Consider the following 20,823-nt stretch of genomic DNA (forward strand, 5'->3'; position numbering starts at 1 on the left):
AAACATTTGTCTCTTTTTCAAAAGTTTAAACTGTGCTCCATGACAAGACAGAGATAACAGTTCTGTCTCACAATTAAAAGAATGCAAACATATCTTCCTCTTCAAAGGAGTGCGTGTCAGGAGCACAGGCTGTCAGAAACAGAGAGCAAAGCAAACAAATCAATAGGGCTGTTTGGCTTTTTAGTATGCGAAGCACCGCCGGTACAAAGCTGTTGAAGGCGGCAGCTCACACCCCCTCCGTCAGGAGCAGGGTGAGAGAGAGAGACAGAGAAAAACAAAACAATGAAAAATCAATACGTGCCCTTTTAGCTTTTAAGTATGTGAAGCACCGTGCAGCATGTCGCTTCACGAAGCAGCTGCACACAGAAGGTAGCAACGTGAAGATAATCGTTCAGCATTTTTAGACGAGCGTCCGTATCATCTAGGTGTGCGAACAGCCCCCCTGCTCACACCCCCAACGTCAGGATCAGTGAAAGTCAGCGCAAGAGACACAGAGAAAAGTAAGTTGGGTAGCTTCTCAGCCATCTGCCAATAGCGTCCCTTGTATGAAATCAACTGGGCAAACCAACTGAGGAAGCATGTACCAGAAATTAAAAGACCCATTGTCCTCAAAAATCCGCGAACCAGCAAAAAATCTGCGATATATATTTAAATATGCTTACATATAAAATCCGCGATAGAGTAAAGCCGCGAAAGGCGAAGCGCGATATAGCGAGGGATCACTGTACTCTAAATCACAACACTGCCTCAGCTTCAAGAGCCTGAAAAAAATAAATTTGACTGATTTAAATGCTGACATTAAGAAATTCTCTATTGCTCCACACCTTTCTTCTGTCAATGAATTAGTCGATTATCCTAGAGACCCATGCCCCAGTTAAATCACGAGTGGTCTCTTTTGTAAAATCTACCTCATGGTTTACAAACGAGCTTCGACAGGCGAAAGCAGCTCAAGCAGCGTTTTGTTGCAACCAGTTTAACGGTCCATAAATTAGCCTATCGGGAACACCAAAAAAACTACTCCAGAGCACTGACCACTGCCAGATCTCAATACTATTCAAATTTAATCAACAACAGTCCTGGAAACTCCAAACAACTTTTTTCTGTGATAAATCATTTACTCAATCCTCATACCTACGCCTGTAATAATTTCACAGAGAAGCAGTGCAATAATTTTATTGAATATTTCACCTCTAAAGTAGACATCATCCACTCGTCATTGTCTGTCTCCAGCCCTCCATCGCTGGATGTTTCTACACCAAAGCCAATGGGCTGCCTTTCCCAGTTCCTCTGTACCACAGTTAAAGAAGTTGAGGGCATCATACAGAGAATGAGGCCTTCAACATGTTCATTGGACTCTTTTCCTACTCTTTTGGTAAAAGCTAATGTATCAGATATAAGCTCTCTTATTGCTGATATCATTAATCACTCTCTCCAGAGTGGCTTAGTCACACTGGCCTTGAAAACTGCAAAAATTAGACCTCATTTAAAAAAATCCTCTTTGGATCCTGAAGTGATAGCAAACTATCGTCCGATCTCCAACCTTCCATTTTTGTCTAAGGTTTTGGAAAAGGTTGTTTTGGTCTAGCTTCAGGATCACCTCAAAAAATTCAATCTGTTTGAAAAATTTCAATCTGCTTTCCGAACTTCTCACAGTACAGAAACAGACCTGGTCAGAGTCACCAATGACATCCTGATGGCTGCTGACCAGGGCTCTCCATCACTCCTTCTCCTCCTGGACTTCACAGCTGCATTTAATACAGTAGATCATAATGTTCTCCTTCATCGTCTTCACTATATAATTGAACTTTTTGGCATTGTTTTGGAGTGGTTCGAGTTCTATCTTACAGATAGGGTTGAGTATGTGGCCTTGGGGATGCTAAATCTCGTACCCACACTGTCACCTGTGGGGTCCCACAAGGATCAGTCCTTGGGCAGACCCTTTTTAATATCTATATGCTACCCTTGGGTTACATCATCATTACATCAAGCTTGGAGTTTCATTCCATTGCTATGCCAATGATACACAGGTCTGTGTGAGACTGGATTCGATTTCTTTTACACCTCCATCAACTCTTTCCTCTTGCTTGGATGAGATTGAGGCCTGGATGTCCAAGAGCTTTCTTAAGCTGAACAGCACTAAAACTGAAACTGTTTTAATTGGCACCCCCCATCAACTTCGTTCCTCTGTAAATTGTATTTCCTTTTCTGACCGTACCATTACCCTCTCTCCTTCTGTTACAAATCTGGGTGTCAAGTTAGACTCCCATCTGTCATTTGATACACATGTCCATCACCTTTGTAAAATTGCATTCCTTCATCTCCAAAACATAACCAAACTCCGTTCCTACCTCTCCCTCTGTGATGCTGAAAAGCTGGTTCATGCCTTTGTCTCATCCAGGCTGGATTATTGTAATGCACTCCTCATCGGGATCCCCAGCAAGAGCCTTCAAAAGCTCCAACAAATTCAAAATAGTGCTGCAATAATCCAGATGAGGGTGCAGAAATATGAACACATTTCACCAATCCTTCGGTCACTTCATTGGCTCCCTATTCACCTCCATATTGAATAAAAACTCTGTTTACTCACCAGTGTATGCATGGAAATGCTCCACAATATCTTAAGGAACTCCTTATACTACAATCCACTACAAGAAACTTCCATCTTGCAAATACCTACCGCCTTCGCCCCCCTGTGACCAAAGTTCGTACAATTTGGTGACCGAGCCTTTGCAGCCACTGCAAATGCCCCACCAGAGAGCCTGAGAACACAGCAGATTGTGGGCTGTTTAAAAACCAGCTAAAGACTTTTCTATTTAGGAAAGCTTATTAACACAAATGCTACTAATTATTGTCATTTTATCTCTGTTTTTATCTTGCTTTGCCTTTGTTTAAACTTTTTTATGTAGCACTTTGACATTTACTACTAATGTAAATTGCCCTATAAATAAAATGCATTATTATTATTATTATTATTACTCCAAGCCTTTTCCAAATGTCTGTGCTTCTCAGCCTATCTCTAAGGCAGAGCTCGTACATTCTAGTGTGAAAGCTAATTTCTGCTGCATTTACCCATGATCTTCTCCTCTTGGTCATTGCCCAAAGCTCATGACTATAGATGAGGATAAGAACATAGATTGACTGTTAAATCGAGAGCTTTGCCTTATGGTTCAGCTTCTTCTGGAACAGTGTAAGGTTGTTTTTTTTGTGGTGGCTGGAGTGCCAATCCTGCCAACAACCCCCAGGTTTTCCCTGTAAATTGAAGGATCTGCTTGCAGGGCTGGATGCAGAGTAATGTCATACACAGGACAAAGCAATTGCAGATTAAGGGCCCACTGGAGCAGAGTCATTTCAGACGTTTATGGGATTCGAACCAGCAGCCTCAGAGCCACCACTCATGGAAGGGATAGAATAAAACACAAATGAACCTTTACCACATCATAATAATAAGAAGAAACATAATTATGTTTACATTCGAAAGTGTGATTGCTAAATTCATTCTGTTAATATGCAGTGATAGTTATGACACTATTAGTGGAGTAGCTTCAACGTACCACGTTAAACATCCTTAATTTATTTGTTTGCTACATAGGTTTTAACAAAACTAATATTTTATTGTTACATGTTATAAGGGCTGCTACATTTATTGTTTATATATCTGACTTTCCTGCAAGAAAAAAACACTTATGATAATTGTGTTAATCACTGATAAAAATGATAATACTGGTTATGCACACCATTGGAACAAAACCTAATGAATTTAGTGCAAGCAATCTAAAAAAGGCAAATTAAATAACTAAGCATTTACTGAAAATCAAACTGCTATTTATGTACTGGGTGAGATTTTAGTGATTTTTCAATTAGATTCACTTTCTAGCAGGATCGTTTTTCTTCATTAGATGATTTCAATGATTTATCAATTCATAATTATAAGATGATACTAAAATCATGCTATATCTCCTCAAACAAACAACCCATCAGTACCCTGTTATAAGTTCCTCCTCCAGGCATTACACTATCTTGTATTTTAAAGCTCTCCTAATACTATTGCAACCACAGCCACATGTATAAATTCATGAAACTAAAACCATAGTGTGTGTTTATTTAAGACATCTCTGAGTTATTATACAATTTTGTCTGGTTTTTTTTTTATTTGCACAGATTACTTTGCATAAGCCTTTAAGGGAAAAAAATGAAACCTAAAATTCTTCTTAAGCAGTTGTCAGAATCCAGTTAAATCCAGATTAGAGATGGGCACATTTGTTACTTGTTAAAAGCTTCAACCTTCTTTGGTGAGCAATAAAACAGAAAAAGGGAATGAGATGCTGCAGACATTTGACACATCTCCTTAAGCCAATATCTACTTTATCATCTTTGGCAGCACTTATTGGTCCTACTAATCAAGTGGAAGAGAAGAGCAGAGTCGCCGCCTCATACGCTGTGTGTGACAAATATATTATTGACTTTACCGAGACGTGCGACCTTGGAGGTGTCACCTGAGGACCTGCCTGTTCTCGGCTCTTCTGGCAGGAAACGACCTTCATATTAAATCCCTGCAGAGGTCAATGAACTAAATAATTCAGAAAGGTTATTTCATTTACACTTAATTCCACAAATATAAGCCACATTTTTGATTTTTTTTAACCCACAGTGCACTGGTACTTTGAAGATACTCTGTTAATACACTATTCTAAACAAATACCACTCTTTATCTTAATATGTATTTGGCAATCACACTCTGTTATATAAACATACTGCAATTAATCTTTTTCTTATTATTATGAGCGAGAGTTTTTATTTTATTTAGTAAAATGTACTCAGATGGGTCAGTTTATTTAGTGACTGTTTAGGGACACTTGAGTAGAGTGAAATTGGCCAGACAAATATCCAGGAGTTGGGAGGTATTTAAAAGGAAAAGAAGAAACAAAGTCAAAACACAAGCAGGAGTTAGAAGAGAACTAAGAAAACCTGTCAGAACTGATCATCAAAACCAAAGTCAAAGTAAAAAAAAAATCCATAAATGAAACCTAATACTAAAGTCATTGCTGAATTACATTTATGCTTACACTACTCTGTGACCTTTAAAATGGACATCCATGATGACACAACATGCTATGTAACCTCAAAATCACATTACCAGCAGAAGACACACAGATTGTAAACAATATGGCTGTGACAAAGTACAGATATCTACAAAAACGTGGCAACCATCCAACAAACAGAAAACAAAATGGCATGACAAAATAAGCTTAACTTAAGCTCTAAATCAAGTGGACTGTATGGTAAACTGGTGCAATAAAAACTCTCTCACTCTGAATGTAAAAAAGACCAAAGAAATGATATTTGATGTTAAGAAACAGAAATCTGTATGTTCACCTATTGTAGTTCTGGAGGAGGAGGTAGAAATAGTGACGGAATATAAATACTTAGGAACTTACCTAGATAACAATCTTAATTGGAATATAAATACAAAAAAATTATTCTCTAAGTGCAACCAGAGCTTATTTCTCCTCCATAAACTCAAACTATTTAAAGTAGATAAGGTCCTCATGTTGTCCTTCTATCGCAGTCTGTGATCACTTTCAGTTTCATTTCCTGGTTTAATAGTCTGACAAACCAAAACTCAAAAAAGCTCCAGCAGATTATGAAGTACGCAACTAAAGTTATTGGGGCTGATGTAGATGATTTGACTAGTGTGTGTCAGAGGGCAATGTTAAAGAAACTGGAAATCATCTCAACTGATGACAGACATCCATTACATGTAGAACTAAAGTTCAGTAAATCAGGAAGGATAGTCGCTTTGAAAACCCACACAAATCGCTCCAGAAACTCCTTTCTTCCTAGTGCCATACGATTTTCAATAAGAAATATCGGAGATAATGATTAAGGTTTTGATAATTTGAGATATACCCTTAACATTTACAAACAACCCAAACATAATTTTAAAAATTCCAAAAATGGTACAGGCAGTAAGTAAAGAGTCCAAAACACAGATTCATCACAATGACATAGTGACCTAATTTTCTATCAACACTGGCATGTGGATGTTGAGTCCATTCTATCTGGTAGCTTCAATGGAGTCAAACAGCCTGGTCCATCTTATTCTACAGGTACTTAATTAGACGTAGAGCTGGCAAATGAGGCCACTTATGCTGAAATTATTCCTGGGTATTACTACGGTGAAGATGACCAATGACAGATGATTATGCCACTGCCATAAACGAATGATATTAAATTTCAGGCGTGTGATGTGCAAATACGGGTCTGTTTATATGAAGAGACCCAATAAATGTTAGGAATACATCCTCAACACCATTACAAAATCACCATGACCATGCTGTTGAACATTTGATCACCTGTGACGAGAACTGGCCATTTAGCCTAACAATCCCATTCATCCTATTCATATAGATGGTCCAAAATGACATAAGGTTAAGATTTGAAGGTCGTTAAAGTCTACACCACACTACTTGGTGATTTATTCAATGTGTTTATGGTTCTTTACATGACATTTGTGTGTAATTTGCTCTTAGCAGGTTTCCAACCATGTCCTTATATTCTTGTTGCAGAATTTATTTTAAAGTAACATCTGTGATCTACATTACTTCCTTTCATAATTTTAAATATTTTAATCATGTCACCTCCTAATTTCTATTTATTTAAATTGAAAAGAATTATACTAAAGTTCATACCTCCAAGTCAAAATCAGCCTAGGTGTTCTCCTCTGAACTTTCTCTAGCACTGCTCTGTCTTTTTTGTAATATGGAGACCAAAACTGTACGCAGTGTACTATAATTCCTCGTGTACTGGCGCATTACATCTGTAGACATGCCTGAGTGAACCAGTGGTGGAAAAATGGTAGCACAGACTCTAAGTAAATGTTCAAAAAACATTTATGTACAGTGCCAGGAATTAAAAATTGTAGTTTCATGGAATTAATCAAAGTCCTTCTGAATCTAAAAAAGAAAGGGACACCACACAGAAACAGTAGCACTGGTTTGATGCGGAGTGCCAGCCATTTGCAAAACCGAACAGAATCTTACATATGCATGGTGTGAGGCTGACATGAAAATGTGCGTGACTTTACGGCAAGTTTAGTTTTTTACATCTCGAAATGAATGTGGAAAGAGGGTGTATGCAATATTTTTATACGTACACACTTTTTATACATACAGTACGTAAGGTCCATGCTATGTCTGCAGACCACAGTCAAAAGATGTCCCCTTTTATACATCAAGCCAAGTTTACTTGGCCAATCTCATCACATGTCAGCCCTGCACACCCAATCAGTGAAGAGGTTATGATGCACACCTCACATTTCTTCCTCCTCAGGTGGGCGTCTTCAGTATTTATACCTTCACAGACACAGGCATACATGCACACACCTCTACTTTTCTCTTTCTCCAGCACTTTAACTCTTACTGCTCAATGCATGACTGGCTTACATGCTTCATTTGCTGCTAGTAACTTCCACGACACATGTGGCTAAACAGATGCCCTATCCTCAGCAGGCATGAAGTAATGCTGGGATGTTGGTATGCTGGGGGTCACAGGTTCAAATGATGTGACAGGCTTCCTCACTCCCAAACTGAATGGCCAGCAATGCTTCTTCCTGCGGTGTGCTTTCATGTTACTAACACAGCTGTTTCTTTCCTGGAGGATCCATGAACCTACCACCAAGTTAAATGCACCTTTTGTAACTAATTATAAAATGAAAGAGAAGCTATAATTAGTTATTTTACTTTAGCAAAATCAAAGTACTGCAGATGAGGCCTCATTAGTGCGTATACCTACGTATAGCCTCCCTTGACTTGTATTCTACACATCCTAATTCATAACCTAATATCCTATTAGCCTTCTTGAGCACTTATGTATACTTGATTTTGACTATGACTCCTAGGTTCTTCTCATAAGGTGTACTTTCAAGTTTCAGATCTCTCATTGAGTATTCAAAGCTAACATTTTTACTTCCTATATGTAATACCTTACATTTACATGAGTAAACTTCCTTTGCCCAATCCTGTATGCTATCCAAGTCCCTCTGTAACAATTTAGCTGATTCTACATTATCTGCCATTCTACCTTGTTTAGTATTGTTCTGCAAACTGAGCCAGCTTATCGATTATATTCTTGCTCAGATCGTTTATGTATATTAAAAAAGAGCAGTGGTCCCAGCACTGATCACTGACTGGCACCATTTTTAACAGTGCCTAATTCTGACAAGGTTACCATAACCTTTGTTTTGTGTGTTTTTTCATACCCACCTGCACAGAGTGACATGAATTTCCACTTCATGACATTCACCAAGCCGGATATAAGTACTGAGAGAGTTTTCATTAATCAGCAGGAATCAATATTTATTAGACTAGATCATGTTTTTTATGATTCTTCAGGATTAAGTATACATTTGTTCATTAAATCAATGCAACTGGGTCTTCTTGTTTATTTATTTAATTTTTTTTTGCTGATATGATTAGAATTTGGTTGGAATATCTGTCATCATATTGTCTCCATTACAAGGTATATTGAATTTCACTTTATGATATGCCTCTTTTGGTAAACATTGTGCTCATTTGTTGGTTGACTGCTTCCATCCCGTATGTTACCTCTGCACATGTCACATTAGCCGCTGTTGACCCCTTTCACTAGAAGTCTGTTTACAATCTCTTAACCACTAGTGGATGAATATTTTTAGTGGTGGCCTACCCTTTAATTACTTGTCACTGTCTCCCACACGAAAATCCCAACCGGGTTGTTGGTCCCAATATATTTAATCTGGTGCTGTGATAATCACATTGTAAATTTGACTATTTTCTTCGTTCATTTATAGTATTTTATTTATTTTTATGACTATTTAGTCACATGTTGGTGATATCTTCAGGCATTGGCTTTTTATTATTTGGTTGTTATGAAGCAAGTCTTGTCTTATGTATGTACATGTGATGTCATGGGCATGTAGTCTTGGCAGCCATCTTATTTGAGGTGTCTATTCTTAACGTTAACATTATACAAAGTTATTGTCTGTTATACCTGCATTTTTATCACTCTTTAATTTAATATTGTTTTTTATCAATATGCTGCTGCTGGAGTATGTGCATTTCCCCTTGGGATTAATAAAGTATCTATCTATCTATCTATCTATCTATCTATCTATCTATCTATCTATCTATCTATCTATCTATCTATCTATCTATCTATCTATCTATCTATCTATCTATCTATCTATCTATCTATCTATCTATCTATTCTTTGTTTCAAAGAAAAGACCTTTTAGTTTAGCAGTTTTTTGAGTTCTTGTTTTGACTTCATTTTTTTACTATAAACTGTACTTCTGCTAGTTTGGTTGCTGATTTCTAAATATTGATCCTAGCTCAGCTTTTTGTCCTGTTTCATCCTTTAATTCCCCACATCACTCAGGTTATAAAAACTAACCTTTGACCTACATTATATTTTATTAAAAGTTTAAAATGGGCCTTGGTGTGGTAAATCTTTACTTGTATCTATTTTCTCTCTGAGCTTCACACAAAAATAATTGTGATGGTCCTGGTGGGCTCCAGCTGCCACATCGTCCTTGAACCCAGGACCATCGACAACACGACCAGGATGAGATGTGCAATGAGGACGTATAAAGTTAAGAGTAGTTGCAAAGTACAAGAGTGCTGTTATTTTTCCAAACAAGAGTTCAAAACCCAAAAGTTCAAACAGTACAGTGGAGTCAATAAATACATAATCCATAAAGACAGTTTTGGTGGAGGTGAACAGTCAATAAATAATCCAATAAACAGATCCATACAAATGAGGTTAAAACACACAGTATCGGTCTCTTTAAAATCTGAGTACTATTTGTTGTGCTTTCTTTCTCATCGGACATCTCCTCAGCTCAAGGAGATGTCGTCTGACCGATGCAGTCATCCTGCTCATGAGCTTACACCCCGGCCACCTCATCTGGTCTCCACCGGGGTGCCCCGAGCCCTACTTGTTGTCCCTCACAGCCTGCTGGAACCCCACAAGCCCTGCTCCGACTTCTGTCTGCTGTCACCACATGGCCTTAAGGTGGGAGCCAACTCGAAAACAGTGTGTTACTCCTGCTCCCTGATTACTCAGCAGAAGTAACCCTGCCCCTTGAGCACCAGTCATGCACTCCTGTTGGGGCCAAACATGGACATCCTATCTTCATCCATACCACCAGCTTCGCCTCAGTCCTGTCTCTGTACTTTACTTTGTTTCTTTCTGTTGAACTTCCATGCTTCTATTTTTCTTTTCATTCTGGTGACGTTCTTATTTCCTGCACTTGCTCAATTTCATTTTTCCTTTGGGGGCAGGTGCTGTGATCATATATTCCAGAGTGCTAAAGAGGCAACTGGCTGCAGCACACAACCCTACGTGACTGCTTGGCTGGCCAATTACTCACTAACGCCGCAGAGCCACTCCGCCACGCTATCGCTTGCACCCATACCCCTCCGCCTGAGTGCCGTTTATTCATTTAAAACTGCTCATCTCCATGGACCTAAATATGTCTTATCAAAATAATCTGTTGCAGTCTACCTACCTGCTTTATTTAGCATTCCCTGCATAAACACTACTCTCACTAAGTAAACAATTACACGCAGATGTACCCAATAAAATAGCATGCAATGTATATTTATTCGTGTATTGTATAATTAACAAATAAGAGTTATATCAGGAACACTGGCAACAAAAATGTCTATGCAGTATAACTGGCCCTGTGAAGCTCACATAAGTTTTAAAATGGAAGATCTTCACAGCATTCATAAAGACACTACACCTCTCCAGATTACCTTGCTTGTTTTAGAATGTTTTTCAAAGAGGAACACTTATTTGTTTTCATTAAGAGTTCACTGCACTGATTGATCTTATCTTTACTAATAAGCTAAATAAAAGCAATTCATCAATGGCTGTCTGCTACTCTACCCTCCACCCTGACACCTCTGTAATGGTTTGTGATATTTTTAGCATGTAATTCTTTCTCTCCCTGATCCAGCAAGTGGTTTCGGTTGCTTACACACAGATGTAAACATTGAGAAGCAGGTCACAGAAATTGAGAACTTGACATCTCCTCACACAGCTTTTGGAACCACATTTCTAAATTGCTAAATTTTGCAGTGATATTGCAAAAATATAAAGTTCAATAAATCTCAAATGAAAAGGAAAGTGAAATTAAATTTTGCAAATATAAAAGCATCCATAACAAATTTAAACTTCAAATGAATATTTCACATTTTCCCCAAAATTCACTATTAGAAACTCAGAAGGCTGACAAATATTGATCATTTGTATGTAAAGAGAGCTTCAGATAAAAATAGCCCCTCTAAAAGCAACAGTAATTAAAGTCAAAACAGTGTTTCACTATGGCTCCAATATACCTCACCTTCTTTTAACTCATGTCAAGAATTAGACGGAAAATGGAGAACCACAAAGTTGGAAATATGCAGGAAAGCATGGAAGAAAGCATCAAAAAAATTAATGACCCTCTTATTTAGAGCAAGTGCTTACTAGAAGAAATCAGAACTGTCTCAAACACTTCCATCTAAGATTAGTGGTAAAGAGTTTATGTATTCTGAAATAATAAATTAGATAACATAAGACTGTTTACTGAGCAGACAGCTTTAAAACATAGTAGTAACAGATTACAACATATCATCGTATGTACCTGTGTTGGGATTACATCTGAATATTTTATGATAATTTCCAGAATCTATAAACCACTTGGTCTAAAACTGGGTTCTCAGTTTCCGGTCCTGCAGGGCTGCAGTGGCTGCAGGTTTTCATTCTAACCCTTTTCTTAATTATTGACGTGGCTGTCCTGCTGAACAGTGACACAAAAATCTTTGATCATTCAAAATAATATTGAGGGAAAGCAAAAACAAACTATACATGATTGCGAATACTTTTTCTTAGTGTGGATGAGAGTACAGATGTTACGGATGTTTGCCAGGTTCTCATTTATGCAACAACAATTTACAGAACCTTTGAAGTGCACAGGGAGTTATTAAAAATGGCACCTCTGCATGACACAACTACGGGCAAAGATGTTTTTTGCAATGGTTAAGTGCTGTAAGTGAACATGGGAGATTTAACAAGTTTTGAACTGTTGTCACCAATGGTTTATCATCAATAAAAGGAAGGCGCACTGGTTTTGCTGAGCTTCTCCAACAAAGTGGCATTGAATGTCCAGTCCTACATTGCATCATATGTCAGTTGGATACCATTACTGCCAGAAAAGCATCTACATTTTATTTGTATGGAGCCATATGCAATAAAATTGTTGCATAGCTCTTCACTATTAAATTAGTGAAGCGCTACGTAAAACTGTGCATGTTGTGTGGGGAATCACAAGCCAATCATATTTTATTTTGATTTTATAGGAGGCTTTCTGTGTGAAGATGATTAACTTCAGCCATGTCATAGATTTAGTGACAGGTTACCAATCTTATCCACGTGGGTAACATGTCTCTCAGTCACAGGAAATTTGAAGCCTTTTTGGATGAAGTGAGCGCCATCGATGTAAATTTACAGATGCACACTGATATCATGGATGAGCTGTGGAAAATGGCTATAAAACAATATTCACAGCAATACAAGTGCTTAGCTTGCTGCAGTAAACTGAGGGGATACTGATTTTTGTGTAATATGGCTTTTCTTACAAATATTACCGCACACCTTAATCACCTGAATATGCAGCAGTATTGAAAAACTGTGTTGGATCTCTCCGCACAAACTAACCTTGTTCAAAGAGTGCTTTTCATCCTACCATCCAAATTTGGCTTTGCACAAAGATGTTCCTGTATGCGAAAAAACACGTCTTCGATACTGAGAAACATTGCACCAGCAGTGAAAGTACCAATTTCAGAATTTCCACAGCATGCAATCAAAGGTTACTTTGTTCACTGACCTTCTCTCTGCTGCTATCGGTAAGCATCCCCCAGCGTTGCAGCTAAAACTGCATGAACAACAGGTAGACCCTTTTTCCAAGTAAACCATAATGAGAGGGGAATTGTGTGTTGGAAACTGCTACCAGAATTCCACTTCCCTCTCCCCAGGGATTTTGTACTTTCTATAGGCAGCATATTTTGAAGCACATATGTGAGAGGAATTTCTCAATAATGAAACACATCAATTCCAAAGAGAGAAACAGACTGATAGATGAAACTCTGTTCCAGCACATGCAGGTTGGGCTCACAAATATTGACACTGAAATAGAGTCTATAATATGTCAACAGGAGAGGCCAAAAGTATCTTATTAGATCTTAATGGAAGGATAGAGGTAAATTGCACTGAAGACAATATTATTAGTTGTTGCAGTTTTTTTTGTCATTAATTCTTTGAGACAATGCTAATGCAGTGTAACGATGGTGTATCACTCAGGAATGTACTTTTTTTTTTTGTTTTTTTACAAGTACACCTGCAGTATTACAGTACTAAAATACAATAACTAAATGGAAATGTCATGTAGACACATTGTTTTTGAGTTTACCAGTAAGCTAGAGTTAAATTCCAATAATGGAAAATGTTATTTGGAAAACTTTTGTGTTAAGTAGCAAACTACAACTTTATGAAATAATTATTTAAAGCATTTGAAAATTAAAATTGAGGTTTTCATACAATAAAATAAATAACAGTTGTCACATACATGCAATTGGGAGATACCTTCAGGGCTCGTCTGATTGTAATTACGCTCCGAAACAGGAATTGGCACTGTCACTTAATACCTTTCCTCTTCCTCCCTTTGCAGAACGGATGATTGACGGTCTGGCCACCAATGACATCACTTCCAGTTTCCAGTGGCTCCTCAGCCATCTTGAGACAGTCTGTTATCGACTTAAGTCTGAAGAAGATACTAGGTTTAGTTTCTTGTTTATTGAAACTTTTTAATTATACATTGTGGCTGGGTGCAGGAATGGCAGGTCATGACAACTGGAAATAGTTGGGAGGCCATCTGGTTCGTCCCGTATAACTACAGTTCTCAACATAAATTGCGCTACTTTGGTGACAATGAATGGCCTTTGTATGGACAGGTTAATCAAACAATATACAAGGAGCTTCTAAAGCTGTCTCAGAAAAGTTGGGTCCTTGACAGAGCTTCATCCGGCCTTCTGCTGAGGTTGCAAAAGTCACCTCCTTCAGGTTGGCCAGGCTTCTTATATTGTGCAGACCAGAACGGGTACCATCCATCAGTGGTTTCCCAGAGCTGTGGGGAGAAAAGAAAAATATATGGTTAGTGACAGCACCCTCTCTCGCCCCGGTGGGTTATCATCTACCTTCACGAAGAGGTCCTCTGACCCGCTTGCATGACAACAGGGATCATAAATCTTTATGTTCTTTTTGTCTCAGTAAATAATTTATCAATAATTTCTCATTAAGTGTTTTACTAAATTTATCAATTGAATTATGGGGGTTACAGTATCCTATGGCTAAAACTAACTTTTTCGCAGTCTGGCCCTCTAGTAGTCAGAACAAAATGTATGAGGCCCTCTCCATTATCAAAGTTGCCCATCCCTGATCTACAGTGTTTTTTGTTTGGATTAAGTAACTCTGTAAGGTACAACAGTCATTGTCTATCTTTACGATATTTTTACATTAAATTACACCTACCTCATCTTCTCTAACATTAATTTTAATATTTAAAACCCTTCTTTACCACAACTTAAACTTTCAGTTTTAATTTCAATTCAAAACATCATATAATGCATAAAAGGAATAGGATGCTTTAATAAATGATTACACTTATGATTAGTAATGAGAATTTTATTTGGTTTTGGGTTGCCTTTGTTAGTTTATTCAGAAATAAATTATTCAATGATTTACTAGCATTCCTAAGAGTCAGTAACAAGTCCTTTCTACCCTAGTTCAGTTAGTTTAGTGCCACAACAGTTAGTGCCCCCAGAATTCTGTTAATGAACTATGTTATTTGTCTGGTGGGGTTATATTTTGTACATTTTTACATTATTAAAATTACTTTTTTTGCTGTCATTTATATTTTTCACTCTTCTGATGCCATTTTGATGGTTGTTTTTTTTTTGCATGGCCACTGCCATGTTGTGTCTATCTTTGCTGCTCATTTGTTACAGATGTATGTTTTGTGTCATGGTGGCTGCTAAGGATATATAGTAGTATCAGAGATTATTTTGACAAAGACCAAGACCAGGGGGGTATTTTTCGTACGTCGCTTAAACCATCCAAGATCAGGTGCCTCATCTTGGATGAGTTAATGCCAGTGAAACTCATCCAGATAAGTCGGTTTTTCAAACGCGGCTGTGAATTTGATTAGTGTAGCTGTATCTAATCATCTGAGATAATTGCGCGCGCCCGCGCTGATTGAAAAGCCCATATATATTGAGACCAGAAAACATGATCAGCAAGTCTTTGATAGGCTGCAACAAAATGACGAAAGAACGGGCACATTATTTCACACAAGCGGAGCAGGACCTGTTACTCGAAGGATATGAAGAATTTCAAGAGTTAATATGTACAAGGGGTAACACTGCAAAAGCAGCCCAAACCAGAAAAGACGGCTGGCAAAAAGTGGCTGACAAATTAAATGAGTAAGTAGTGTGCATTGTATTTACTGAATGTAGCGTTTCATTTCCTATGTGTCAGATTAATAATTATTTAATATGTCATAATTCCAGATCAAACGTGAGCACAAGGAGAACATGGGAACAGGTTAAAATGAAGTAGAAGAATATACTTCAAACTGGTAAATATTGGTATATAACTATTTAAAGAATGGTTGACATAAAGAATTATATATATAATAGAAAAAACATTAATTTGAAAGCTAATAAGAAGAAGGCAGACAAGCAAAAAACAGGTGGAGGTCCACGCTGTACAGACCTAACCCCTGCAGAAGAGTTGGCTCTCCAGCAAAATGCCCATCGCCCGGTTTCTGAGGGCATTCCAGGGGGAAGCTCCTCCTCAGAACCAGTGGCAGGATGCAGTGGTCACTTCATTTCAGGTAAAGGATTTTCACTGCATATATTTTGTCCTCAATGTGTGCCATAGGTATGTCCCATTTAGCCCTCTTTTTTATTATGTTTTTTTTTGTTGGGTCAGTTGCAGGGAATGTCATATCCCTAGAACCTGTGTCTGACCACCGAGCTATTGACGAATGTCAAATATTTGATGAAGACACTGTGTCTGATTATTCATCAGGAGGAGAGGTAAATGTTCCAAATGTTTGAACAAACTCCACTCTGATCAGTCCCATGTGCTAATCGTGATTTAACTGTGTTGCAGGTGCCTGTAGCCAGCACACATGTACCATTTGGAACATCCACATCAAAAAAAGGAGATGGTGAGGTTGGTTGAGCCATTTATTGTACTTGATACGAAATGATTCAAAATGATATACTGTGTATACAATATAGAGGAACAAAGGCATTTGTAATTGTGAATTTATTTGCAGAAAAATGTGAGGGCTCTATACAAGAGATATCTGCAGCAGAAAGTCACGTACAGGAAACTCAAAATGAGGAAACTACAGCAGGACATGGAATTTCATGAACTGAAGACAACCAAAATAAAGTTGCAGATTAAAATACTACAAAAACAATTGGTAACAAAATTCTCTTCTCTTTCCCATGATGTGTATGCGTGAGTGTATCCTTAATTTATGTTCTCCTCCTTACAGGCTGAAAGTCCATAATATATAATAAATCAGTTTTGTGTGAAACCACTGTTGTCATTTTTCATTGGAAATGTTGGGCCACAATCCTGTCTCTGGCAGCTCTGCCACTGCTTTGGTCAAGGTGTACTGGGTCAAGGTCATCATCAGGCTGCACCAAAACCTCAGGGACTCTCTCTTTTCTGATGGTCGCTATGTTGTGTAAGACAGAGCATGCAACAATTATGTCACATGCTCTGTCAGGTGCAACCCTCAGCCTTTTTAGACATTGAAATCTCTCCTTCAGTTGGCCAAAGGTCATTTCAATTCGTGCCCTTGTCCTAGACCAGGGGTAGGCAACATCGGTCCTGGTGAGCCGCAGTGGCTACAGGTTTTCATTCCAACCCAATTGCTTAATTAGAAACCAATCATTGCCAATCTCAGACCTTATTTAATTTTATGGCTTGTTAGTCTGTGCAATGTAAGGCTCTTACATCGTAGATTTTTTTCCTTTCCAAGGATATCATCCAAATGATACGAAGCCTAAAACAGATCATTTTCAGTCTGTCACATTTTTCTATTAAGTGTTTTATTAAATCAAACAGTGCATGATGAACACACACAGATGTAATTGGAAAAAAGCTAGCTGGAGAACTGCTGGCTGCTTTGTCTTTTACATCTTATTGCTAATAAGGAGCAATTAAAACACTGAATGCAGCAGTTTAAGATTGAAATAAGCAATTAAGGTTGGAGAACCTTAACAAGCGAGACCACTAAAATGAAGCATCAAAATGTCACTTAAGCAATATGTGCTTCATCAGCAATAATTGAGTTCTCGTTAAGGAACTGGGTTGGAACAAAAACCTGCACATACTGCGGCTCACCAGGACCGACGTTGCCTACCCCTGTCCTAGACAGAGCTGCATTATATCTAGTTTGTGGCCCAGGGTTTGGTAAAGGAAACGAGGTCATTAGAAAATTCCTACAGGCATATCCCCTGTCCCCAAGCAGGATTCCATCATGATGACCTGTGGAATATGTAAAAATTGTGAATACAATACACACATCACCATGATTAATAATTAGATTATTACCTTGTTCAAATGTCCGATACAGGTGTGACTCCTTAAAAATTCTTGAGTCATGAACAGACCCTGGCCATTTAGCCTCCACATTTGATATTAGGTAGGATACATCACAGATCATCTGAGAATTGATAGCATGTAGGTCAAGCAATTTTACTGTCAACATACCTATTGGCTATTTTCAACTCTTTCAAAAACTGACATTACCTGCACGTTAATACTGTGGAAGCCTTTTCTGTTCACGTAATCTGGCTCATTTGGACCTGATGGGGCCTTTATTCGGATCTGCGTACAATCCAGTGCCCCAATCACATTTGGAAATCCTAGGTAATGAGAATGTTAGGCTGATTGTGAGATTCTTTATGGAACTGTGGGTGTTTTTGCCTGTGTATTACCTACCTGCAATGGCGTGAAACACCTCTTTTATTGTCTGCACACGCAGGTGTCCAGGAAACACAATGAAAACCCGAAGAAAATGTTTCAGAGCCAAACTTTACGAATTGCCTGGCAAACTGCACTTTTCGATAGATGTTCTGCATCGCCTACTGTATATAAAAAAGTGCCGCTCGCAAGAAACCTCAAAGCAATGCATACTGTCTGTGTGGTTGTGAGAGCCCAACTTCGCCGAGTTTGACTTCGAATATACAGAGCTAATAAATCTTTGAGGTACAATATTCCCCCTCGGCTAAAGCGGTATCTTTCGTACAGAATTTCCTCCGGGAGCAATAAAGGATCTTGCCGATCGTGCAAAACCCTCTCTATATAAAATTCTCTCCATATAATTTGCGCACCAATATCAATTGGTCGCTCATTCATGAACGGCGAAGCATGACTGGATGACTTCCACACACCGTCACTGATCACGTGTGTAAACTAATCTTGTTTACGTAGAACAAACCTGCTCGAGCAGGTTTGCGGATTTGGATGTGTTGCTATGACAACACTTCCAGCAAGAGTTTCAAAAAACCGCAGATCCAGGATCAGGCCAAATCGTCAACAATTACATCCGGTTAAGCGAGTAATCCACGTACGAAAAATACCCCCCAGGTAATTACTTGTCAGGTCAAAGCAAAAGCATCAGGACTCAGGAGGAACCAGGGTCTAAGCCAGGGGTCCTCAATCACAGTCCTGGAGGGCCACAGTGGCTGCAGGTTTTTGTTTAAACCCGGTTGCTTAATTAGAAAGCAATTCTTGCCAATAATTTAACTTAATGGCTTGTTAGTGCTTTAACTCTGCTATGTCAGGTAATTTTCATATCCTAGACTTTCTTCCCCTTTCTAAGGATATCATCCAAATGATTTGAAGGCTAAAATGCACGAGTAATTCTCAGTCCTTCACTTTTTTCTCTTCACTTTCCTTCCAAGTATTTAATTAAACCCCATAGTGCATGATAAATACTCACTGGTGCAAATGGTAACAAGCTAAATGTAGAAATGCTGGTCTCTTTTGTCATTTGCATATTATTGCTAGTTAGGAGCAATTAAAAACCAAGAATACAGCTGTTTAAGACTAAAATAAGCAATAAGGGTTCAAAATCATAACGAGCGAGACAACTAAAGTGAAGCTGAAGTGTTACTTGAGCAATAAGTGCTTCTTATTAAGCAATTGACCCCTGGTCTAAGCCATGAGCACGAAAATCAAAATGACGGAAATTTTAAGATCAAAACTGAGAGAGTAAACTTTAAACAAAGCCAAAGTCAAAAACTGAAAATGTAATCCACAGCAGCATTTTTTGTTTTCTCAGGCAGAGATATATGCATCGAGAGATACAGGATTGTGCAATCACCAGCACATTAATACCAGAAGGCTCAATTATGTCACTTGAAGCAATGGTCATGTGACGGTAAAAATAAGATAGTAACAAAACAACATAATCAAAACTAAGACAAAACCTAAATTAGTCAGATTAGGAGATTGGACTAAAGCTGTAACTCTGGTCACTTAACAGTGTGTCATCCACCTCCCCCAACGCCGCCCCCCGTATCTCACAGTCTGGGGTCAAACAGCATGACCGATAGAGAGGATGGCCTGAATGGTCCTGATGGCCTTCCCATCCCTGCTACTCTGTAAGGATAAAAAATCAGGTATCGTATGTGTCAATTGTTCCTAGCAAAATTTGTATCACGTTTATTGACTTGCTAAACAAAGCAGTTCCATCTGTAATATCTAAGCAGGGTTACCAGATGTCCCAATTTGAGTGTAATTGTCCCAAATTCAACAGACAATGTATTGCCTCTGAAAATCCTGACTGAACAAAAATTTTATGTCAAAAAAAAATCTTATTTCAATTTTTATATTGAAAATCTAGTTAAAGAGGCTCTCTAAATTTTTGTAGACGGCCTGGTGTATTGACTTTTATGAACAAAATTTGTAACTGTCAGCTGAATCCAAGTGTTTGAATCGTGTGTTCGTGCACGTTGTGTGCTCGTGTGGTTGTACATTTCTTGTGCTCATTATGGCTCCCCATCAATTCTATTTATATATATATCCTGTTATTTCATATGAAACATAAAACATGTTACAAGTTATATCAAACACACCTGTTCTCTTTTATATATGTACTTGTTTACATATACTTATATGTTTAGATTATACATGTTTATATATCTAGAATTATAATTTAATTAAAATGATCTATATTTTGTCTTCCATAGTTCCTTATCATCATTTTTTTGGTTGCTCAAAATGGTGGCTGTCCCGATCTGTGATTCTGGAAATCTGGCAACCCTCTACATAAGCATGGTCTTCACTAGGAACAGACCTAGGAGTACACACTCAAACAACCAGAATGTTTATTGTAATTCAAGATTCATTAAAGCTGTAAAAAATGTGACTTGAAGATTTAAGGTTAAACAGACTTTTATGCTAATAAAAAACAATTAAATGATTAAAATAAAGGAACCAGTCCCCACATTTCTAGACCATATTCATTTTGTCTAATTTTATGTTGCTTTTAATCTTTATTGTAATTAACTCTTCTTCTTAAAAGTTTCAAAGAGGATTTACAGAATGCCTCACAGTAAAGCCTTCATATTAGTTAGCAAGCAGAGCTTACAATATAAGCACCTTAGTATAAACTAAGCAAACACATGAGATTTTAAAAACACAGAGGAAACA

The 20,823-nt window shown here is 38.0% G+C and overlaps 1 protein-coding gene and 1 long non-coding RNA gene across 2 annotated transcripts; one reads left to right on the plus strand and one right to left on the minus strand.

Moving 5' to 3' along the window:
- Positions 1–15,814: 15,814 nt before the first annotated feature.
- Positions 15,815–16,317, plus strand: LOC127527656 (uncharacterized). The gene is made up of 3 exons (XR_007934847.1): positions 15,815–15,973; positions 16,072–16,178; positions 16,255–16,317. It is a non-coding gene; the product is annotated as an uncharacterized LOC127527656 (long non-coding RNA).
- A 231-nt stretch (positions 16,318–16,548) lies between these two features.
- On the minus strand, positions 16,549–18,522 carry LOC127527553 (putative nuclease HARBI1; the record flags this gene model as incomplete). The annotated part of the gene is given in 5 exon segments (XM_051926636.1): positions 16,549–16,962; positions 17,538–17,827; positions 17,914–18,029; positions 18,106–18,195; positions 18,198–18,522. Coding segments are annotated over 5 exon segments (1,077 nt in total), but the record flags the coding sequence as incomplete, so codon positions are not given.
- Positions 18,523–20,823: the final 2,301 nt, after the last annotated feature.

The sequence above is a fragment of the Erpetoichthys calabaricus genome, chromosome 4, assembly GCF_900747795.2.
Source record: "Erpetoichthys calabaricus chromosome 4, fErpCal1.3, whole genome shotgun sequence".
Lineage (NCBI taxonomy): Eukaryota > Metazoa > Chordata > Cladistia > Polypteriformes > Polypteridae > Erpetoichthys > Erpetoichthys calabaricus.